Here is a 25,111-nt window from a genome sequence, read left to right on the forward strand (position 1 = left end):
CTCATCTTCCTATTTAGGCCCCACCTATTCATATTCCAGTTTCTTATTCATATGAATGTATGGTTGCTATGGTAATTTGGACCCTAGCAACCAGACTGGGGAAACTGCAAACTGGAGAGCTGCTGCATAAAAAGAGAAATAACTCAAAAACCACGAATAATAAAAAATGAAAACCAATTGCAAAATATTCTCCGAATATCACTCTGTACATCAGACGTAAAGTTTATTTAAAGGTGAACAACTCCTTTAATTCTATCGTAGTCGGTTTATTAGTTTCATGTTCCAGTGGCTGCTGGGAAATGTAGTGCCATAGGTCATTACTGGATTACATGTACACCTACAGACATTTTTGACATTCCTAAGCTGATAAAAGAAAGTGCTGAGAGCCAGACGTCTCTATAACTTCCTCTACAAGTCACAAATAAAGGCTATGCTTGAATAACCGGCTTTGCACAGGTGCCCCAGGATATACATTACTCACTGGCATGGGCTTTGTATAAAAGGTTTTGTGTGGCCTTGCATTCCAATTGCCTGAGCAGTTCTACAGCAGTCACACTGTGAGAGACACACAACACCGATTGTGACAGCAGATAACCAGCCACCCACAAGTCTCGCTGCCAAATCCCCAGTGTGAAAACTCTCAAATATCCTAAATATTTTCCCCTATTATATTTCCAACGGCAATAAATGTGACAGTGGGGCTTATTTATCAACACTGGCAAATTTGCCCATGGGCAGTTACCTATAGCAACCAATCAGTGATCAGATTTTTAAAGCCAGCTGCAAGTACAATGAAAGCAGCAATCTGATTGGTCGCCATTGGTTTCTGCCCAGGAGCAAATTTGCCCAGTATTGATAAATGACCCTCACTGACTTTAAAAATTAGCCTTTTTTTATTCACTTAAGACGTTTTTAAAGGACAATGGCATTCACTTTTATTTTTTTTCAATTTAAAAGGAAACAAAACTTTCTAACAATAAATGCTTACATTGGGTCGCTACAATAAAACATAAAGCACACATTAAAGGAAAAACTGGGTAATAGGCTGTGCAAAATTATACATGTTTCTAATATAGTTAGTTAGGCAAAAATGTAATGTATAAAGGCTGGAGTGACTGGATGTCTAACATAATAGCCAGAACACTACTTCCTACTTTTCAGCTCTCTTGGTTTACACTGATTGGTTACCAGGCAGTAACCAATCAGTGACTTGAGGGGGGGCACATGGGCATACCCCCTAACTGTCCCGTTTTTAGAGGGACAGTCCCTCTTTTGACAGCTCAACCCTCAGTCCCTCGTTTGTACTGGAAAGTCCAGTTTTTCTCTGCACCGAACAGGCAGAAAAAGAAACAAAGTTTCTAACTTAATTGGCTTTTGGCAGAGAACCCAGAAGAGCCACAACAGCAGATAAGATACTTTTGTAACTATTTTGAGATTAGCAAATAAGTAATTGTAACACTATAACATAACAGGTAATATGAATATGGTAATTAGGGGGTGTGGTCACAAAAATGGGCGCGGCAACGTTTTTGTCCCTTTTTTATTTCCAAAATGTTGGGAGGTATACATGGGGCAAAACTGTTGCTTTTGAATCTGAGCTGCATGTTGAAGATCAATTGCAAACTCACTGAACAATTATGTCCCATGTGGCCCCCCTTATAGTCACTGACTAACTCAGAGAACTGAAAAGCAAGAAGTAGTGTTCTGGCTATTATGTTAGACACCCGGTCACTCCAACCTTTATACATTACATTTTTGCCTAACTAACTATATTAAAAACATGTATACTTTTGCACAGCCTATTTATTTACCCAGTTTTTATTTTTACACTGAACTGTTCCTTTAAGGACCCTCTCAAACGGCATCACCCAAACTCCGACGAGGTCATCTCTTCCCCTGTACCTAAGGTTCCAATGGAGCACAGTAGTGTGGAGCAGCCATAGGTTTGATCCTGTCCTTCCTGTTAAACTCTACCCGTATTATAACTTTCAGGGTGGCTGCCTAACCCACGTAACATCACTGCAGGGAGGGTATACAGGGATCCACAAAGGAGTGTGGGTGATATTACTGGAAATGGGTGCCTGAGCAAGAGCCCCAGTGTGATTAAAAGGATTTACTTTTCTATTACCACTGTAAAGTGAACATACAGCTGCAGGAAGCTTTGCATTACAAATACCCACCCACACAACAATATAAAATCAGGCGGCAGGTGTCAATGGCAAAGCTTAAGTCATTTATGCAGGAAGCTTCTCCTGACACTTTGCTGCTCATTTCTAGCTTCCGGAGCTCTGTCTGGCTATAGCATGCACTGATCAGTAGGTGGCGATCTTATTGCACATAAGGTGGTGCTCGCAAGGTGCTATTTACAAATAAAAGGATATTTCCGCTCTCTCAATGACTCACCTGATCTCTTTCTCATACTTCGATCTAAGGGGGGGAAAAAGAAACCATTTCAGTTACTGGCAATAATGATTTAATTAGGAAGGATGGCTCATGTCAAACATCTGACCAGATAAAGCTGAACTTCCTCGGATAAGGAGGTTATTAAAGGGGACCTGTCACCCTAAGAAATAATTCCAAATTGTATTTGTTGGTGTTAGTCAAGCAAAAGAAACCTTATTTACATTGTATAAATTATTTAAATCTTGTTTCTTTTACTGTTGGCATTCACAATCACGGCAAGCAGGCAGCTGCCATTTTGTAAAAAGTGTCATTAAGGAAAGCTTTGTCGCATGCCAAAATCTTATTTATGCACCAGAATGGGGCACGTGATGCACTGGCTACACAATTAGATGGAAAGGAGGGAGGGGGAATGTCGGAAATGCAGTGACATGTAGCAAGTGCAGAATGGAAAGTGAAAGTAATTGCCTGGCCCGCCTCTAGGCATAGAGAAGGGACCGACAATTTATTATTGACAGCTGAGACTTTTAAACAAGTTTATAACAGTTATGGGCGTGTTAATAAAAAAAAAGAATTTGGGGTTTGTGTTTAACATGAAAATTACTATTCGATGGCACATTTATCAAGGGTCGAATTTCGAATTCATGTGAGTTTTTTTTCAAAACTCCCATAAATTAGACCAATCGAAATTTTATACAATCAAATATTTTCAAGTCAGACGAATTGAACCGACCTGAAAACTTGAATCGTATTCGAATGATAAAAACTCGAATGTCAGGAAGGCTGCAAACATCACCAAATTGATCCCTGGACGTCTCCCATTGACGTATACAGCGATTCGGCAGGTTTAAGGTTGCGAATAGTGGAATTCAAGTTCTTAAAGTATGATAAATCTCAAAATTCGAATTAAAACGCAAATCGAGTTCCGGATAATTTGAATTTGAGAGTTTTGACCAAAAGAAATTTTGAAAATTCGAATTTTCACTTCGACCCTTAATATATAGCTTTTTATGTCTGGATGACAAAGGTTCCCTTTAAAGATTTTCTGTTATGACTCTACAGAACACGAGGGAGGACGAAGAATAAACAATCTACAATCACTGAATTAGGGTCAGGGCACACAGGGAGATTAGTTGCCCAGCGACAAATCTCCTCTTCTTCGGGGCAACTTATCTCCCGAACTGCCTCCCCTGCCTTCCCGCCGGCTGAAATGTAAATCACTGGCGAGATGGCACCCGGAGCGTTTCATTTTCTGAAGTTGCCCGAAGTTGCCTGGCGAGGAAACTTCGGGCGACTTCGGAAAAGCGAATTGCTCCGAGTGCCATCCCACCGTTTACATTTTAGCTGGCGGGAAGACAGTTCGGGAAGATTCGGGCAACTAATCTCCCCGAATCTGCCTGTGTGTCCTGACCCTTAAACCAATTTTCCCCACAATACTCACAGGATGTCCTCCAGCTGTGCAATCTGTTTAGCAGCAACCTGACGTTCTCTTTGAGGGTCAATCTCAAGCTCGAACAAGTCGTTCTCCCCATACAGGCTGCCTAAACCCATGGTCCTTTTCGTCCTATAAAAATGTAAGATTTTGTAATAAGATTAAAATATGTTCATCATTAATTGTTAAACTATGATTGCCGGTTCTTTAATAAGGCAAGAGCTTCATGAATTATATATCTAACACTATTTCCCACATTGACGTTTAATGGTCTGCACTTGGCTGTGTTAGTGTAAAGCAGGGGTAGGGAACCTGCGGCTCCAGAGCCTCATGCGGCTCTTCATCCTGCTTGCTGCGGCTCAGTCTTGCGGCTTTGCCTGTCAGGTCGTATTTACAGCCCTTCTTGAGTGTGCAACCGCGGGAAGCACACTCAAGAAGCCGCCAGCAGGTGTGAGGGCTGTATAGACGTCCCAGGAGTGGCAAGACTGAGCCACAGCAAGATGATTCATTATGGTCCTTACCAGCTCCTCTCTCAGCATCTGTTTCTCTTCATTCTCTCTTCATGCAGCAGTTGGGTGTCAGATATTCATTGACAGTTCGTTCCAATATATCTTATAGGGGGGCTCCCTTTCCTAGCAGATGTATTAGAGCTCACTCAAATAACTGATTCCAGTAACAAAATCTAACAAAATATCTGCCTTTTGCACAAATCCTGCATGTAGAGAGACGTGATGTCTGGTGATTTTAATAGAGTGAGCTCTAATACATCTTCTAGGCCAGGGATAGGCAACCAGCGGCTCTGGAAGCCTCATGCGGCTCTTTATCCTGCTTGCTGCGGCTCGGTCTTGCAGCTTTGAACCTGCTGGCGGCTTCTTGAGTGTGCAACCACAGTTAGCTTACCCCGGGCGCACACTTAGGAAGCCGCCAGCAGGTGTGAGGGCTGTATAGACGCCCAGGAGTGGCAAGACTGAGCCACAGCAAGATGATTCATCATGGTCCTTACCGCGGTCACACACTCAAGACAAGAGAGAGACGATCGGCATGGAGCTTCAGAAACAGAAGTCACATTAAACAGATGAGAACCCTAGCATTTAATAGGGCTATTCAGTGTTTAATATGATTATATGAATCATCTTTCAAAGCAGCCCTGCATATACACAATGCACTTCTGTTTGTTGTATTATGTTGTTGTAACAGTTAAAATTAAAAAAAGGTTAAAAAAGTTTATGAGCTGTGTTATGTTTTGCAGCTCCAGACTATTTTTCTTTAGTGGGAGAGGGGCAAAATGGCTCTTTTGATAGTAAAGGTTGCTGACCCCTGGTGTAAAGGAACAGTAACACCAAAAAATGAAAAATGTTATAAAGTAATGACATTATAATGCAGTGTTGCCCTGCACTGGTAAAACTTATGTGTTTGCTTTAGAAACACTACTATAGTTTATATAAACAAGCTGCTGTGTAGCAATGACGGAAATTGAAAAACAGCTATATGGCACAGGTTAAATAGTGTACAACAGATAACTTTATGTTCTACAGAGCTTATCTGTTATCCTGTGCTTGAATGGCTGCCCCCATGGCTACACAGCAGTCTGTTTATATAAACTATAGTAGTACTTATCTGTTATCTACTGTGTATCCTGTGCTTGAATGGCTGCCCCATGGCTACACAGCAGCTTGTTTATATAAACTATAGTAGTACTTATCTGTTATCTACTGTGTATCCTGTGCTTGAATGGCTGCCCCCATGGCTACACAGCAGCTTGTTTATATAAACAATAGTAGTGTTTCTGAAGCAAACACACCAGTTTTACCAGTGCAGGGCAACACTGCATTATATTTTTTTTACTTTAAAACACAAAATTTTTGGTGTTCCTGTTCCTTTAACCATGATTTGAGGTGCTACATTTCACCATCACATAAGTAGAATGTTCATTGCTATAGCAGGGAGTCTGTTGGGGCAAACGGAGACTGTGAAGTGAAAATGCTCCCATACCCCCATAGTATACAAAAGTAATGAACGTGGACCAGTAGACAAGAGGGAGTCACCTGTAATCCTGTATCTGCTCCTGTATCTCTGGCAGCATCGCCTCCTGGGCTTCACTAAACAAGCCACGGATATCTTCCGAGTTCCGCAAACGGGATTCTGACAGACACAAACAATGGCAAAGTCAGAATGGCACAAATAATGGCCTTAAATCTTTAGAAGAATAAGGCCATTTAGGGAAGAAAATGGTGGGGATTTCAGCAATCCTAGGGAGCTTTGGCCAATGAGGATGCAGCAGGGCAGTGACAGTTAACATTGCTAAAGACAGAAGTTCTGATTGGCCTTCTCAGAGAAGCCCTTTTTTTATATTCTTTTTTGCCAAACACTTTGTACCAGAACAAACAAAAGATGTTATGCTTACCAATTTCATTCAGTAGCTGTTCAGGGATTTTAACCCTTAGTGACTGGGGGGGAGGTGAGAAAGAATAATCATTAATACATGTAATGTAAATATAATCGGAAGAAACAGATATTTAATGTGAACACCTACAATCATAGTAACCACAAATATTATATACTTGTATATACAAGGGAAAAGGTGCAGGCTGAGTTATACACTAAACTCTGAGTATCACTCATGAATTATAAGGGATAATGTACCCCCTACTGTAAATGATAAGGATATTAGAAGTCACTGAGGGGTTGTTCTGTGACCATATAAAGGCACAAGGCTGCAGGCCGAGTTATACAGGGAACTCTGAGTATCACTCATTTACACTTAAATCTGTAAATTCTTTGTATAAAACAAAAACTGTATGCTGGCATTTGGGAATTCATTCTAGTGTCCCATTAGGTACCCATTACATGTAAAATACAAAAGTAAAATCTTAACTCACTGCACTTTTGTCAAGGAAGATGTTCCAGACTTCTTTCCTCAATGGGAAGGCGTCTACTGGACTCAAATGCTGACAGGCCTCAGCACTCAGGTAGAAGAGCTGTGAAAATGGGAGGAAATTGATGAATTGAGGGTCTCTACTCCAGCATAGATCGGTAGTAATAGAGTCTGGGTGCTATTGAGCAATATGAAAATAGATAAAGGAGACCCTGAATTGTTACACAGCTAAAATCAGGCAAGAATAGGACATTTCACACACCCACAACAATTGCTCTCCTGAGTTTCTCAGGAACATTGTTAAAAGGTAATGCAACACAGGTGGGAAACATGCCCCTCACGCAACTTTTTTGGAATGTAATGAAGGAATCAAATTCAAAATAAAGATATATATTTTTCAGAAAACATATTTTTCAGTTTCAACATCTAGGGGCACATTTACTTAGGGTTTATTATCAAGGGTTAATTAACCCTCGTTATTCGACTGTCGAAGTTATATCCTTAGACTTCGAATATCGAAGTCGAAGGATTTACCTCAATTCGTTCGATCGAAGGAAAAATCGTTCAATCGAACGATTAAATCCTTCGAAACGAACGATTCTTAGTTGGGATCAAGTACAAGCTACTGTTTTATTATTACAGAGAAAAGGGACATCATTTTCAAAAATGTTGATTATTTGTATAAGGGTCAGGGCACACAGGCAGATTCAGGGAGATTAGTCGCCCCGAAGAAGAGGATAAAAATAAAATAAATATCGCTGACGGGATGGCACTCAGTGCGATTCGTTTTCCGAAGGCAGTTCGGGGAGATCAGTCGCTCCAAAGAAGAGGAGATTTGTCGCCAGGCGACAAATCTCCCGAATCGGCTTGTGTGCCCTGACCCTTAAATGGGAGACACCATTTCATACTTCTGGATAATGGGTTTCTGGATAACGGATCTCATACCTGTATTATATATAGGAGGTGAAACAATTATTAAACTATTACCCTATTTTGGAAACAGGGACGTTGGTATCCTATTTGCCATTGGCCTGAAAGGGAAACACTGGAGGATCAACACAAGCAAAGACAAAGCCCATACAGACTTACCAGTGGGTTTGGATCAGCCTGGGAGAAGATATAACGTAGAAACACCCCCATATGGGCTGGCCGTGTCTTTAACTTTTCCAGGTCTTGAAAGAGACCATCTGACTGCTGGGAATAAGCACAAGAGGAACGTGAAAAAGAATAAAGGTACCGGAGCTGAACCCAAAAAGACCTGTTAATATGTCATCCTCCATTCATATGCAGATATTAAATAAAGGACATATTTTAAGATATATTTAAAAGGGAACTATAAGCTTCCTCATACTGAAATAAGAAACTTTCTAAATACAATGAATTAAAAATTCTGCATGGTTTCTGAAATAATCAAGTTTATATTCACTATCCCTCTCTCAGCATCCGTGTCTCTTCATTCTGTCTTCATGCAGCAGTTGGGTGTCAGATATTCATTGACAGTTAGATCCAATATATCTTATAGGGGGGCTCCTTTCCTAGCAGATGTATTAGATCTCACTCAAATAGCTGATTCCAGTACAAACAAAATACCTGCCTTTTGCACAAATCCTGCATGTAGAGAGACATGATGTCTGGCGATTTTGTGTGAGCTTATTTCAGTATGATAAAGCTAATATTACATTTTCATTTTCGCGATAGTTCCCATTTAATGGGGATAAATGGAACACAGCCCCCTCCCAATAGTAAACTGGGTACCGTGCTCTGCAGGGTCGTGACCATTTTAATTTAAATTATTATGAAAAAGTTCAGGGAGAGAAGACATGCGTAGTTATCTGGTTATACCTCTGTCATGTAATATCCGTGGTCACAGTCCTCTTCTGGCCCAATTATTGTAGGCCTCGTATGATCGGATACCTGGGGAGATAAAGGAAAGGGATAAAGACCTAGGATGGGGATCATTATGGTCTGGTTCTGGAGCAGATGGAACAATGAATGTAGATGATGAGTTGAATCAATACAAATGCCATCACCAATATGGGTAATGACAACAGAGGGGCCTTGGCCAGACCCCTGGAATCCTCTGCATACAATTGTTCCATATACCATAGCTCCCTAGCACACACCTTTCACTATATCAGATTTATCCCATTTTACCTGCTCAGACGTGCCGATAAAAGTGGTGTCTGACCCGTGCCGCCGATGGTGATGGTGAAACAGTTTCGTTGAGATGATTGGGGACGTGTGGGAGCTGTCCATTCCGAGGTCTGACATGACAGAATTCCGATTCATGGAATACTGTAAGGAGAATTAGGAATAGGAAATAACTTAGGACAGAGAAGACAATGGCAAATGGATTCCATGGAATAGATCTGCATTCAGCTCTGTACAAGCCCAGAACTGGCTTGAAGACAACCTACCACTAATGTATTAATGACAAAAAATGAGCTAAACATAGAAATGAATGTAAATGTAAATATACATTCACAGGATTTAATGCAAGATTGCTATAGAACACTAAACTGCAGTTTTATGCCTTTGTGGGACACGTTAAAAGGGATACTGTCATGGGAATAAATGTTTTTTTTTTTTTTTCAAAACATCAGTTAATTAGTGCTGCTCCAGCAGAATTCTGCACTGAAATTCATTTCTCAAAAGAACAGATTTTTTATATTTAATTTTGAAATCAGACATGGAGCTATCCCAGCTGCCCCCAGTCATGTGACTTGTGCTCTGATAAACTTCAGTCACTCTTTACAGCAAGTTGGAGTGATATCACCCCCTACCTTTCCCCCCAGCAGCCTAACAACAGAACAATGGGAAGGTAACCAGATAGCAGCTCCCTAACACAAAATAACAGCTGCCTGGTAGATCTAAGAACAGCACTCAAAATCCAGGTCCCATTGTGACACATTCAGTTACATTGAGTAGGAGAAACAACAGCCTGCCAGAAAAGCAGTTCCATCCTAAAGTGCTGGCTCTTTCTGAAAGCAAATGACCAGGCAAAATGATCTAAGATGCACCTACACACCAATATTACAACTAAAAAAACACACTAATGGGAGCTAATGAATTTGAATAAATAAATGTCGGCAGCCAGTATTACCTCACTCAATGATGATATCCGTTCAGTTCCAGAATCCAGACCACTGTCTGCATCCTGAGAATCAACAGACAGGCGACCTACATAGAACAAAGCAGTTCAGATTGGAAAAAGACCACCGTGAAACTAAATCCCACCCCTAACTTCTCTAGGTGATGTACAGAAGAAGCAAAAAAAAATAAAATTGCCATCAGTTTGCCTAATGAGGAGGAAAAAATCCTTTCCAAGTCCAAAAGAGCAATAGGACCAGTCCCTGGATTAACTTTATACTGAAAGAACCCTTCCTTGAAGCTATCTAATGCATCTGCTATCCCCCTTTTCAGCCAAAAGCCAATTAAAATAACATGTTTGACAATACCCCACCGGTCATTCGAAGGTCCAACTACCCAAACTAACTCACCTTCTTTGACTTTATACCCCGCAGAGCTGCAGTCACTGTATGAGCGCAACAAATCCTGCAACACAGATCAACACAGCTGTTAGATTCTAGCCATAAAGTAGACTAAAGGCATATTTAGTCACAGTGTGGTGGTTCTACCAGTAGATGGCACTGCAGTGGTGCAGGAGGGTCAGTTACTGAGCTGGTTGACTATCACGAAAATTAAAATTGAATATAAGCTTCACCATACCGAAATAAGAAACGTATACAATCAATAAATAAACCAAATACAATCAATGATATTTTCTGGAAATATTCTGGACTTTTTCCGAAATAATCAATTGTATCTTCACTATCCCTCTCTCAGCATCGGTTTCTCTTCATTCTCTCTTCACGCAGGAGTTGGGTGTCAGAATTTTATTGACAGATCCAATATATCTTATAAGGGGTCTCCCATTCCTAGCAGATGTATTAGAGCTCATTCAAATAACGGACTTAAGCACAAACAAAATCTAATAAAATAACGGACTTTGGTACAAATTCTGCATGTAGAGAGACGGGATTTCTGGTGATTTTAATAAAGTAATAGTACATCCTCTAGGCAAAAGGAGCCCTCCTAAATATATATTGGATTCAACTGTCATTCAAAGTCAGACTCCCAACTCCCAAGAGAGAATGCAAAGAAACAGATTCTGAGAGAGTGAAGAGTAACTTGGATATTTCAGAAACGGTTCAGAATTCGTAATGGATTATATTTAGATCATTTCTTATTTCAGTATGATGAAGCTTAAATTAAATTTTCAATTTCGTGATAGTTCCCCTTTAAAGGTGGATATAGTCATCTGAATGCAACTGTTGATTTTTACCCTAAAACAATGAGGTATTGTATAAAGTAGAATAATCTGGGAAACAGGTTTTGCTGTACAAGGTATTGGCACTTTCTGTACCTGCATTGAGGTTGCGATTTCCTGGTACTTACCTGACAATCACTATTTCCTTTTTGGCAAACAGAAGCACCGACCCACACGATAAAGCACAGGGTCTTTATCCTGCCTAACATTTATCTGAATGGCTTATAAAGATTGAGTGAACTAGACATAGAAAGCCTGGGACTGGCTCAGCAATGACAGCAAGATAAGCTTAGCTAACCCACTGTAAACATTAAAGGGGTATTTCATCTTTAAAAGTTATTGTTAGTTGTATTATTATATTTAACATGTATTTTTAGAGCACCAACATATTGTGCAGAGCTGTAAAACAAACGTGTTTATACTAGGGATGCACCGAATCCACTATTTTGGATTCGGCCGAACCCCCGAATCCTTCGTGAAAGATTTAGCCGAATACCGAACTGAATCAGAATTTGCATATGCAAATTAGGGATGGGAAAGGAAAACCATTTTTTATTTCCTTGTTTTGTGACAAAAAGTCACGCAATTGCCATCCCGCCCCTAATTTGCATATGCAAATTAGGATTGAGATCGGACGGTCAGAAGGATTCGGCCGAATCTGAAACCTGCTGAAAAAGGTCGAATCCTGGCCGAATCACGAACCCTGGATTCGGTACATCCCTAGTTTATGCAAAGAAATCATATGAATAACATACATAGAACATAAAAGTTACATACATAATGACCAGTACCAGTACAAAGGTGAGGAAGGCCCTGTGCAAAAGAGCTTACAATCTAAATGGGAAGGGAATGAAACACAATCTGTGGGAGTGGGCATAATTAGAAATAAGCAGGTGAGATGTAGCATATGGTATTGCATTTGGTAGTTAAATACAGTCAGGATAGGCTTTTCTAAATAAGTGTGTTTTAAGAGAGAAAGGTTGGGAGAAAGTCGGATAGACTTTTAGTCTGCCACATTTAGTATGTCATAGAACAGACAAGTCTTAGCAACTATTCACTTAGTCTTCATTTTTTAATTTGTATGGTTTTTTTTATTATTTACCTTATTCTTATGCTTTCCAGCCAAACAAAAATCTACTGTTATTGTTACTCATCTTTCTATTTAGGCCTTCTCCTATTCCAGTCTCTTGTTCAAACAGCTGGCTGGTTACCAGGGTAATTTAGACCCTAGCAACCAGATAGACGCAGACATTCCAAAAGTGGAGGGTTGAACAGAAGCTACATAATTCAAAAACCACAAATAAGAAATGAAAGACCAACTGCAACTTGCCTCAGACGTATCACTCGCTATATCATAATAAAAGTTCATTTTAAAGTGAACAAGCCATTTAATAAATGACACCAAGAACTACATTTAATGGGAACGTTCTGGCTTGATCAGTCGAGAGACACAGGTTCTGTACTCGACTTTCACACATTCCCAAAAATGGAATCTATGGGGGTAATGTTATAAAAATAGCACTAGGTAAAGTAATCCATAGCAACCAACCAGCTGATTACCTGTAAATAGCATATGCTGATTTGGTTGCTATGGGTTACTAGACCTGGAACCTTTATTATTAAAACGTGACAAATGTTTTAGTAATCAAAGGTTCCCTCTGCAAGAAGCAAAGCCTACATTTAGCTAGGCCTATTATTCTCTTATCACATGGGTATGCTGTGAAACTGCCACTGCCAGCAGCCCTATGATTCTTATGAAATAGCACCCTTGTAACCCCCCCACTTAGATAACGTCTGCTTATTCTTTGGGGAAGTAGTACATTAATGGCCTGGGTTGTAGGATACGGCGGTACCCAAGAGGTCATGGAGAGAAATACCATTCTGAATCACATATGAATAACAAAGAGACATACCATCTTAACAGGGAACTATCACGAAAATTAACATTTTATATAAGCTTCGTCATACTGAAATTAGAAACTTTCTAAATACAATCAATTAAATAGTCTGCATTGTTTCTGAAATAATCAAGTTTATCTTCACTGTTCCTCTCTCAGCATCTGTTTCTCTTCATTCTGTCTTCATGCAGCAGTTGGGTGTCAGATATTCATTGACAGTTAGATCCAATATATCTTATAGGGGGATTCCTTTCCTAGCAGATGTATTAGAGCTCACTCAAATAACTGATTCCAGTACAAACAAAATCTAACAAAATATCTGCATTTTGCACAAATTCTGCATGTAGAGAGACATGATGTCTGGTGATTTTAATAGAGTGACCTCTAAATACATCTTCTAGGCAATAGGAAGCCCCCCTATAAGATATATTGGATTATTTATCGGACACCCAACTGCTGAGAGGAGAAACAGATGCTGAGAGAGGAATAGTGAAGATAAACGATTATTTGACAAACGGTACAGAATTTTTAATTGACTGTTAATAGAAATTTTCTTATTTCAGTGTGATGAAGCTAATACTGAATTTTCATTTTTGCAATAGTTCCCCTTTAATATGCAGATGTCAGGTGGTGACTGGGAGATAGAATATGCAGTAAATATGTTATATACTTACCCCTGTACTAGGGATTTCTTGCCTTATCTTGTGCTGAAGCTGATGCACCCTCTTCCTTGCCCTCTCTATCTGCTCCTGCAGGCTGGGGTTAGGGCTTCTGTTATACACGTCACACAGATTCTGCAGAGAGATTATTTATTAATAAAGAAACATCTACACCGCCAACTTTACAGCACGCAATGGAACCAACTCTGTTTACAAGAGTAAACTTTTCAATAGATTCTGCTTTCTGCCACTAGGTGGAGTATGCAGTTATAATTCACAGCAAGGAAAAGCCCAGGCAAAATCCTTGGAGAATGGCACTGCTGCAAAGCAATCTTTCTCGCTTTCATACAAGGCTGTAAACCCCTACCTGTAAATCCGCTTCCTCCTGCTTTAACATGTTCCAAAGAATTTCCGTGGCATGCTTTTGGAAATCGGGGTCCTAAAAAGGGCGATCACAATATGAAGAGCAATGAGATTTCATGACATTGTGTATCTTATTTAGCCAAGAGTAGACGTTAAAGGACCAGTAACATCAAAAAAAAATGTAAACAATTAGTTGGTATACATAGAAAATAAAACACCAAGACAAATTAAACTTTAAAATCGCAAAGTCTTTATTAAGAAATAACTTACCAAAACTTCGCTTCCGCCCCTCTTCAGAAAAGGAGCCACGGCGACGATCCATCGTGCGAGGAGAAATCGAGCGTTGCACGATGGATCGCCCGATCGCTTTCTGTAGCGGAGTTTCAGTAAGATATTTCTTAATAAAGACTTTGGGATTGTAAAGTTTAATTTGATTGGTGTTTTTTTTTTGATACTAAGTAATTTTTTTTTTAAAAAAATGTTGATATTACTGGTCGTTTAAAGGGGTTGTTCACTTTTGAGTTAACTTTTAGTATGATGTAGAGAGTGATATTCTAAGATTTTTTGAAATTAGTTTATTATTTGTGGTTTTTGAGTTATTTAGCTTTGCATTCAGCGGCTCTTAAGTTTGAAAATTCAGAAACCTGGTTGCTAGGGTCCAAATTACCCTAGCAACCATGCATTGATTTGAATAAGAGACTGGAATATGAATAGGAGAGGGTCAGAATAGAAAGATGACTAATAAAAAGTAGCAATAACAATACATTTGTAGCCATATAGACCATTTGTTTTTAGATGGGGTCAGTGACCCCCATTTGAATGTTGGAAAGAGTCAGAAGAAGGCAAATCATTAAAAACTACAAAAAATAAATAATTAAGACCAATTGAAAAGTTGCTTAGAATTGGTCATTCTATTACATACCAACAGTTTCCTTAAAGGTGATCCCACCCCTTTAACAGGAGCTGGGGTAGAGCATGCACATGGCAGGTTACCTGTAGCGGTTTAGGTCCTGTGATGTGATGTGACTGCGGCAAAGGTGGAGGCGGAGGAGGCGGCATTGGTGACAGGAATATGTTACGCGGGGACACGGAGGAGCTCAGGTCTTGCTGATACCCAGACATGCCCATGGATGGAGGCGGAGAACCCAGGAGAGTGAGTGCAACGTAAGCGCCGGCTGTTGGATTGAAACATCAGCAGAGCAAGGTAAGTAAATCATGGCGCCTACATGTGATTGCATGATAGCACCTTGCACTAACATTCCCCGCTAGGAACCTTTAACAACTGCCCCAGCTAATAGAAAACAGCACCACTTCTAGGATTCACTAAACTTCTGTAAAGGAGAATCACAGACGTGTGCAAGCCATCGTGGGAACTGATGTTTCGGCCAGATGAAAGATGACGACTGCAACATTGTATAAATGATCCTCGTAGTCTGGACCAACAGTGCAGAGAAAAGCAAAGGGATAGATGCAGTTTTCAGTACATGTACAATACAGTAGAACCCCCATTTTACATTTTTCAGGGGGCCAGGAAAGAATTATGTAAAATCCGGGAAAATGTAAAATCAGGGAAATGTGTTAAAGTACTGAAAGGATATAAGCACAGGAGTCTGTTTTACTATGAGATACAATATTTAGTGTGTTAATAACAAAAGGGTTAATAATGTTACACTATGAGAGGCATGAGCAAGACTCTCTGTCAGTCACATACACAACCTAAAGCAATAAGTGATTGGTGCAGGACTATGTAAGGGGCAGACTCATTGCAATTGACCATTTACAGGCAGAACCATGGCAAAATATACATCTGCTTAGTATTTTAAACCTCTTAATTTCACAAATAACATTCATCGAGGACATAAAGCAGTTTTTAGGTACATCAGGATAAAATCTATAAAAAAATTACTTAAAATCAGGAAATTGCATCCATTGAAATGCATTATACAATGGTGGGACCACAAATAAAAAATGTAAAATCAGGGGACTTAAAATTGAGGTTTCACTGTACTTACAACAAGTTATTACAAATAAGTAATTCAACTATAGTGTGATTCCCCAGAGTCTTGCTTGAACTCAGTAAACAGTAACTCACATTTAATCAGCTTGACCACTTCAATGTGTGAGCTGTTAGCCACCAGCGTGCCGTTGACCTAGAAATGAAAACATATGGAAATAGGGCATGCTTAGCAACTGGAGTCCTCGTAGACATTTTCGATGACCTGAAACCTCTTCTCTGCAGAGTCACATATACAGGTTAATGACACTGTAAATGCTGCCTATAAATGGTATAGAATTAATTTAAAGAATTAGGTAACTGATCCCTACCACCTACAAGGAGAGTTGATGCATGGAATAGACTCCTAGCAGATGACGTAGAGTGTAAGCCATGACCAGTTCTATCATTCCAAGGCTGGAACCAGGAACCTGAATTTAAGACGGTATGCCTATACACTAGAGTCAACCCAAATCCTTCATAACCCTACTATGTGTTATTAAAACAATCCGGTCTAGTGTAAATCATGTGCCATCAGTCAGCCCACTTTGAGGAGAAAAGACAAGCTAAGCATGTTTGCCTTCCTATTTTCCTTCCTCTACCTACTCCATTCAGAAGATGCCTCCATCTGATAGTGAACCTTTTTTATAAAAAATCTGGGACCGCTTCACTTTAAAGGAACAGTAACACCAACTAAAAGGAAAGTATTTTAAAGGAAAGTCAATATAATGTAGTGTAAACCTGCACTTCCATTTTTTGGTGTCACTGTTCTTTTAAAAAGATCCCTGCAACTGTTCTTGCTGCCAATCAGCAAACAGGTCCCCTTTAAAGGAGACATATAGTATATATGAAAAAACCCTAATTTTGTAGGCAATTATGAGTAATATATGGTGTTGCTTTTACATGGTGCTAAAAAATAATATTATCTTTAAAAATAGCTCCTTTATTGGAGCTCCCTATAGATGTTCTCTCGTCCCTGTCTGTGTTTCAAATGAGGAGTGGGCGTGTCCTAACGGTCCCTGCCAGAAGCACAGTAGGAGGGGGACAGCCAATCACAGCCCTGCAGTCGCACAAGCACAGGCAGGCTTCAGTTCCCTATCAGGTCCTGCTAGCTGCTGATTGGTTCCTGTCCTACAATGCAGTGGGAATTCCAGAAGCAGGAAATGAAAGTGAAGGGAGGGATTATAGGGGTTTTTTGGCAGAAATATTCAATAAATCAGCCTGAAACACACTATTCTTCTATATCTAAATCAGTATAATGCACTGGTAAATTCTTATTTTTTACACAAAATGTCTCCTTTAAAGAGAGTTGAGCCAAAATGTGTAAAATAATAATCATCAATAACACTTGAATTTCTGCAGCAGCTGTACGGCCCCCATGTCAGACAATTGTGTTGCAGATGAGCTTACCTTCACAATACGGTCTCCCTCCTGCACCCCAGCTCGCATTGCCGCCCCACCTGAAAAACAGCAAAGGAGAGAAATGGGGCACTCAGTCACCTGATCAGAGTTTGTGTCTAATGGCATATTGTGCCCTCCTGCCTCCATCACTGCTTCCAATTTAATAAAGCAACACAGGGCCATAGGCATTGCCCACACAGAACTGCTGAATAATGACATTTGCTGTTGACTCATTTACCGTAACAATCGGAGCAGGCGTGACATCCTCTGGGAACAGCGTTGCTTATAAACAAAGCCAGTGACAATGACAGAACACTGGAAACTCAGTTGAAATGAACCTGTATTAGTAAGTGCTATCAAAAAAAATATATTTTTCCCTTTTTGTTAAAAAATAAATAAACTTAAGTATAAACAAATGGGTGTTTGGGGGTATGGGAAAAACCATGTTGCTCACATTTAAATTAACTGTAAGTATGATGTAGAGAGTGATATTCTGAGACAATTTGTAATTGGTTTTCATTTTTTATTATTTGTGGTTTTTGAGTTATTTAGCTTTTTATTCAGGAGCTCTCCAGTTTGCAATTTCAGCAATCTGATTGCTAGGGTCCAAATTACCCTAGCAACTATGGCCATTTGAGGCTGGAATATGAATAGGAAAGGCCTTAATAGTCATACAAAGTAGCTATAACAATAAATGGATTTGTATTTTTTCAATTTTAGCTGGGGTCAGTGACCCCATTTGAAAGCTGGAAAGAGTCAGCAGAAGGTGGCAAATAATTTTGAAAAAACCCTGATTGAATACACATAGGGGCAAATTCACTAAAGTTCGAATCGCCTAACGCTAGCGCAAATTCGTAACTTCGCCGATTTACTAACGGGTGCTGGCGTAAATTCGCTAGCGAAGTGGACCTACTCCAGCACTACTTCGCACCCTTATGCCAGGCGAAGTTACGCTCTGCGAAGGGACGTAACTACGCTAATTCACTAACTTGCGCATCTTACTGAACGTTACCAGACTTGCCTTCGCCACCTCAGACCAGGTGAAGTGCAATAGAGTAGATAGGGATTGCTTCAAAAAAAGTTTACATTTTTTCTAAGTCCCAAAAAACGCTGGCGTCTTTTCCTTTTTTAAGGGTGATAGGCTGAAAAATATCATAAATTTTTTTGGGGGTACCCTCCTTCCCCCCTACATTTCCTAACATATGGCACCTAAACTATACACTGGGCACATGTATAGGGCAAAATAACAACTATTTTATTTTATGAAGCTTTCCCAGGCTTGTGTAGTGTAATGTATTTGTTGCTACATATACGTCCATTGTACTTTAACTTGGCGCCGTATGCAAATTAGGCATCGCTAGCGTAACTTCGCTTTCCTTGACGAATTAACGCTAGCGTAACTTCGCTACCGTTCACCTCCCTGAGCGCAACTTCGGATTTTAGTGAATTAGCGGTGCCCTGGCGAAACTTCGTCTGGTGAAGTGCGGCGAAGCCTGCGCTAGCGCAACTCCACTGGTTAGTGAATTTGCCCCATAATCGGGGAGAAAGGGCTATACATCAGCGGTTTCTTGCCAGTTGAAATGCACTGGTGGAGAAAGTGCAACACAGATATGGGACTTGTTATCCAGAATGCTCGGGACCTGGGGTTTTCCGGATAACAGATCTTTCGGTGATTTGGATCTTGATACCTTAAGTCTACTAGAAAATCATGTAAACATTAAATAAACCCAATAGACTGATTAATTATATCTTAGTTGGGATCAAGTACAAGCTACTGTTTTATTATTAACTGTACTCTGTACTGTACTACTTTTTTAAGTAGCCTTAAATGAGAAACAAAGTCACTGGGAGGTGCCAAAGGATGGGTGAGGATGGGTGGAGGTGTGCCTAACTTTTAGCACCCCATCCCAATTGTGACTTTCCTTCCCCTTTAAAGTATGGTGCTCAAAACTACATAATTCCACATAATAAATACTATATTACTTTTCACATGCAGTGTGCACGCTGAAGTTGAGATATGGGATCTGTTATCCGGAAACCTGTTATCCAGAAAGCTCCACTTACGGAAAGGCCATCTCCCATAGACTCCCATTTTATCCAAATAATCCAAATGTTTTAAAAATGATTTTTTTTTTTTGGAAGGAAAACAAATGCTTATTGATATTACCCACAAATGCTTGATATGTACTTTTATTTTATTTTCTTTTTATTTCTGTATTTGACATGTTTGTTGAAAACAATAAAAACGATTTAAAAAAAAAATATATATATTTTTTTTCTCTGTAATAATAAAACAGTAGCTTGTACTTGATCCCAACTAAGATATCATTAATACTTTTTAAACCAGCATTGAGTTTATTTAATGTTTAAGGGATTTTCTAATAGACTTATGGGATGAAGATCCAAATTACGGAAAGAGCTGTTATCTGGAAAACTCCAGAACCCACGCATTCTGGATAACAAGTCCCATACCTTTATTTTATACATGAAACACAGACCTTACAGCTCTTGGGAGAACTTCATCTCCCATCATTCTGCTCAGCCAGAGGGTATCAAAAGAGAGATCTGCTATAGCAGGGGTTCCCAACCTTATTTGGCCCGGGGACCGGTGGACCAGGGGATGGGGTCGGGAGGGGTCAGCGTCCAATTCTGGAGCGTCGGCATCTAATTCGGTGGCCCAGTTGAAGACTGTCCGAGGCCCGGCAGTTGGGGACCCCTGTACTATAGGACAGGGTGGCACAGAGAAATGCTCTGCTGTTACTAGGGTAAATAGAATATGTTGGCCATACTGTGAGCACTTACGCTCCCTAAGGGCAAAGACACACGTGGAGATTCGGGGAGATCAGTCGCCCGGCAACAAATCCCCTCTTCTTCGGGCAACATCTCCCAGAACTGCCTTCCTGCCAGCTAGAATCTAAATCATCGTCGGGATGGCACTCGGTGTGCTTCATTTTCCGAAGTCGCCCGAAGTTTCCTGGTGAGGTGACAATCTCCCCAAATCTCCACGTGTTTTTCTGCTCTTAACAGACCTCCCGCAAAGGGAGAGATTTAAGACACTACATGCTGAGCAGCCTGAAACCTGGTGGGCAAAGTAAACATCACTACGTGTGCTTTATATACAGAGGTCTCTTATTCTGCTATGCTCCCCTAGTTAATTATATTTATATACACACACAGAGGAGAGAACTCATACAGATCAAAGGCCTCTCCTGACATATAGGCCACTAACTACAAGGAGCAGATAGAAATATTTCACAGGTCTGTGCCAGGATATTCCTTTGATGTGCGCTTGTTCTCCTTTAGAACCAAACATGGTAACGTGACTAACTACCAAGTCTTATACACTCTAAATCATCCAATAAATGGGACCACTTAAAGGAAAACTACAGCCCAAAATGAATATTTAAGTAGCAAATAAATATAATGAAAAAAATGTATTTACACGAAGAAGGGTTTTACATATGAGCGGTTTTATGCAATATATTTTTATAGAGACCTACATTGTTTTGGGGTATAGTTTTCCTTTAAAGGGACAGTAAACACCACTACTCAAGGTAACAGCAAGGTAGAACAGAAAGATGTACAGGGCCTCTAGTATTACACTAGCTGTCATCAATTGCCCTAAATTCAGATTTTTCCCTACTCATCTGTCATTGGTCGATGGTAAGTCTAGGGCAACCGCTGACTAATGAGAACGGTTCATGTTCCAATTTAGAACCGAGGGACGTCAGAGCCGGCAAAGAGAATTTCATTTCTATTGACCAATAAAGGCCATAATCTAATGAGCTGTCTAGTACCTGCTCTCCCTGGACTACACAGCCATTTGTTTTACCCCATATTAAGTTTCATAGAGAGCAGAAAAAACGATTATTCCATTTAATCTGCCCGTTTAAACGTTTAAATGTGAACAAAGGAAATACACAAGGGCTATCAACAAGTCCAACTGAGGCATCCGACAGATATCTGTGTCTCTTACCTTGACGTACGGACTGAACCAGAACAATCCGATCCCCGCTGACCGTGAAACCAAATCCATTTTGGTCCCTTTGAACGATGACACAGCGCTGGACCAAGCCTGTTTAAAACAAAACATATATAATTTATACATATATATATATATATATATATATATATATATATATATATATAGATATATAGATATATAGATATATAGATATATAGATATATAGATATATAGATATATAGATATATAGATATATAGATATATATAGATATATATAGATATATATAGATATATATAGATATATAGATATAGATATATATATAGATATATATATATATATATATAGATATAGATATATATATATATATCTATATATATATAGATAGATATATAAAAAAATAAGCAGCAGTGGCGCTGTGGGGTAAGGGTATAATGTCGCGGGAAAACATGATTTTTTTCAAAACGCATCAGTTAAACGTGCTGCTCCAGCAGAATTCTGCCCCAAAAATCTGTTTTTTAAAAAGAGCAAACAGATTGTTTTATATTTAATTTTGACATCTGGCATGGGGCTAGACTAGAGTTGCCACCTTTTCCAGAAAAAATACCGGCCTTCCTATATATTTATAATATTAATAACATTGGGATCAACCAACATTTTACCGGTCAGGCCGGTAAAATTCCAGCCAGGTGGTAACCCTAGGTTAGACATACTGTCAGTTTCCCAGAAGCCTTAAGGTCATGTGACTTGTTCTGATAACCTTCAGTCACTCTTTACTGCTACACTGCAATTTGGAGTAATATCACCCCTCTCCCTTCTCCATCCCAAGCAGCCTATCAACAGAACAATGGGCAGCTAACCCGATAGCAGCTGACACCTCTGCTGACAGATTTATTTGCATTGCTAAAATGGCTTCCTTATACATGGGTCGTGCTCCCTAGCCCCCTTAGTGGGGCTTAGTGGAAAACCCCTGATTTTTTTCCTGCTTGGGTGCTATTCTCATGTCTACCACTAGGTGGGGATAGGGAGCACAACCCATGTCGTGGTATAATACTACGAGAAGGGAAGAAACAATAGCGGTCTCAACGCAGTTCCATCCTGAAGTGCTAGCTCCTTCTCAAAGCTCAGGATCAGGCACAATGCACTGAGATGCCTCCGCACCAAAATTAAAGCTAAAATAAATTACATTTGTTGGTTCAAGAATACAATTGTAAACCATAAAAATTCCTTTAACTGAAAATTTGCTATTTAGAGTTTCCCAATAGTTTCTTCCCATAATAACGCTTGCAGCCCTTTCACACCTTTGTGTGCCATATAAAGATATTTTTCCATATCCTTGTGTATCATGATTACATTACAGCCTAATAAAAAGGTGCGAGAATCAGAGCAGGAAGTTACCTGTAGACTCGTTACTCTCACAAGGCTGACGCTGGTGTCCAGGAGACCTTCGTTCAGCCGCTCCGTCACTAGCCGATGACAGGTTACTCAACCTACAAAATAGGAAAATAAAGATTAGCACCATAGAAACTACACAAGTCATTTCATACACTAGGAACTGAACATATCCCCTATTTCAGTAGAGTGCATCTAGTAACCCTTGCGTAACAAATAAATTGCACTGTTGTAAATGGAAAACTCTGCCCGGGGCAATCAATATGGCAGCTCTCATTCTTATCTAAACATTACTTTATTATTATTATTATTATAAATAGGCTGTATTCTCTATTTCAACAATAAAAAACAGATATGATCAGCAATAAAACACACTGATATGGACAGGTTCACGTGAGCACTGCCTCTGAACTCGATATAACTTGTACTCATTCAGGCAAATTAGAACAGATGCAAAAACTCAACGCTCACTGCTTCGGCGAGAATTTAAAAAATACAAAATTTCTTATCCTGAAATTTGATATCTGGAAGTTGTTTTTAATCTGAAACAGTCTGTCATAGGGATTATACAGACTGAGCATAATCTATTTACACAGCCATATCCGATTCCACAGTTTGAGAAGAAACCATGTTACCATTTCCCCGCCCCCTTAAGCTCACAGGGTAGTGCAACTCCAACCTCATTTTGCTCCATTGTGAAGTGATGGATTCTGGGACATGAAGTTCTTCTGCTTTCCATAGGTGGTGAACAGATTCTCTGGAATGCAGAGGGACTTCGGGTCCCCGAATCCCTCACATCACAACGGAACACGGTAAGGGAAGGGTTGCATTATACTGTGAGCTTAATGGGAGGGAACTCATCCTTGCAGGAACTGTCATAGTTTCCTATCAATCTGTGGGTTATGCCCACAAAAAAATGTAAAAAATGTATATATTTACATTCATACATAAGTGTTTATGCACCAATCCATATTAGGGCAGCAGAGGAGCAAGAATCGCCCCTGGACTCAAGTGCGTTTCATAGGCAACATTTTACCCCCAACAATGCATTTCTCAATGTACAACCCAAAATGTGCCCTCCATATTCTATATTTTCCACCAAACTCTCTATAGGGTCTGAAGTATATTGTAATGTATATTGAGTAAGGGAAACTTGAGCAAGGGCATTCTTCAAGGTATAAATACAACCAGTACAAGTGTCATCTGCGCCTCTGTTCACTAACAAAAACAGGGATTTATGCAACAGAGGCCAGTGAAATCAGTGCAAAAATGTTTGGGGCCTAGAACATTTTAAGTTTCTTTTTATGTTCCTTTCTAAATACTGAGATTAAATATCAATTTTTTAATGCAAAAAAAATAAGATATGATTTTTTTTCCTTAAAGGAGAACTAAAGCTTAACTAACAAAGTAGCTAGATATGTTTTACACTATGTTTTGAGCTTCTGTACCAGCCCGAAGCAACCCCAGCCCTTTCGCAGTAAAGATCTGTGTCTCCAAAGATGCCCCAGTAGCTCCCCATCTTCTATTCTGCTGATTCACTGCACATGCTCTGTGCTGCTGTCACTTACTGAGCTTAGGGACCCACTCACAATATACAGTACACATAGAATAGAAATGTCACAATATAAGGCTGATTAGTAATTAATACAGATAATTACTACATGGCAGCACAGAAACCAGTGCAATTAGCATCAGAATTTAATAATCAGCAAACCTGTAGCATCAGCTTATATTACAGCCAGGGAAGCTCATTTTCTGCTGGATAATTAGTGACGAGCCCTAAGCTTAGCTTCTCAACAGCCAATCAGAGCCCACTGAGCATGTGAGTGTCACAGACACTTTCCAAGATGGTGACCCCCTGTGACAAGTTTGAAGTCCTGGATCATTGCTGCTATTGACAAGCTGTAACTTTAGCCTCGTGCAATAAGTTCACTACATAAAATATGGTATTTTTTGCCATATTCATTTTTAGGGTTTAGTTCTGCTTTAACCATTGATCGTCCTGTGCATTTCACTGGGTTAAAACAACTTTAAGAATAATTCTGCTGGCCATGAGTTAAAAAGTAAGGGGGTTAAGCAACGTGCCATGAGAGAAGGCTGCTGTGCTTAGCTGGCAGCCTCCATAAACCGAGGGACAGCTGAGATCAGAATGGGTGGGATGGGTTACATTTATTTTTAAGGTGCAGTGAACAAATCATGGCAAACAACTTAAGGGCCAGACAAAGGCTGTGGGAACTGCCCAAAGAAAAATTGGGAGATGCCCAAATTAGAAAGACCACTGACATAACCTTTGTGACTCTTTGGGAATGAAGCAGATGAAAGATTGGATTCTTGCATTTTTACAAGGATTTTGTTGTCTTTTAAAGTTGAAAGTGAGCCCAGAAGACGGTGCTAGAAGTGTACGTC

The 25,111-nt window shown here is 39.8% G+C and overlaps 1 protein-coding gene across 7 annotated transcripts in view; it reads right to left on the reverse strand.

The window, feature by feature from the left end:
• Window positions 1–25,111, reverse strand: part of arhgef11.L (Rho guanine nucleotide exchange factor 11 L homeolog) — a 116,519-nt gene that overhangs the window by 31,912 nt on the left and 59,496 nt on the right. For 5 of the 7 annotated variants that reach the window (XM_018231434.2, XM_018231433.2, XM_018231435.2 and 2 more), the window contains 17 exons: window positions 22,712–22,803; window positions 21,328–21,426; window positions 17,361–17,410; window positions 16,050–16,107; window positions 14,951–15,132; window positions 13,962–14,033; window positions 13,610–13,729; window positions 10,208–10,262; window positions 9,811–9,887; window positions 8,862–9,002; window positions 8,550–8,621; window positions 7,797–7,901; window positions 6,712–6,810; window positions 6,237–6,279; window positions 5,878–5,974; window positions 3,842–3,964; window positions 2,404–2,427 (listed from right to left, as the gene is read on the reverse strand). In XM_018231434.2, the coding sequence (XP_018086923.1) occupies window positions 2,404–2,427; window positions 3,842–3,964; window positions 5,878–5,974; window positions 6,237–6,279; window positions 6,712–6,810; window positions 7,797–7,901; window positions 8,550–8,621; window positions 8,862–9,002; window positions 9,811–9,887; window positions 10,208–10,262; window positions 13,610–13,729; window positions 13,962–14,033; window positions 14,951–15,132; window positions 16,050–16,107; window positions 17,361–17,410; window positions 21,328–21,426; window positions 22,712–22,803 (1,509 nt within the window). The remainder of the gene's footprint in view (window positions 1–2,403; window positions 2,428–3,841; window positions 3,965–5,877; window positions 5,975–6,236; window positions 6,280–6,711; window positions 6,811–7,796; window positions 7,902–8,549; window positions 8,622–8,861; window positions 9,003–9,810; window positions 9,888–10,207; window positions 10,263–13,609; window positions 13,730–13,961; window positions 14,034–14,950; window positions 15,133–16,049; window positions 16,108–17,360; window positions 17,411–21,327; window positions 21,427–22,711; window positions 22,804–25,111) is intronic. The other 2 variants (XM_041573538.1, XM_041573537.1) reach the window with 1 other exon arrangement.

Source organism: Xenopus laevis, chromosome 8L (assembly GCF_017654675.1).
Source record: "Xenopus laevis strain J_2021 chromosome 8L, Xenopus_laevis_v10.1, whole genome shotgun sequence".
NCBI lineage: Eukaryota > Metazoa > Chordata > Amphibia > Anura > Pipidae > Xenopus > Xenopus laevis.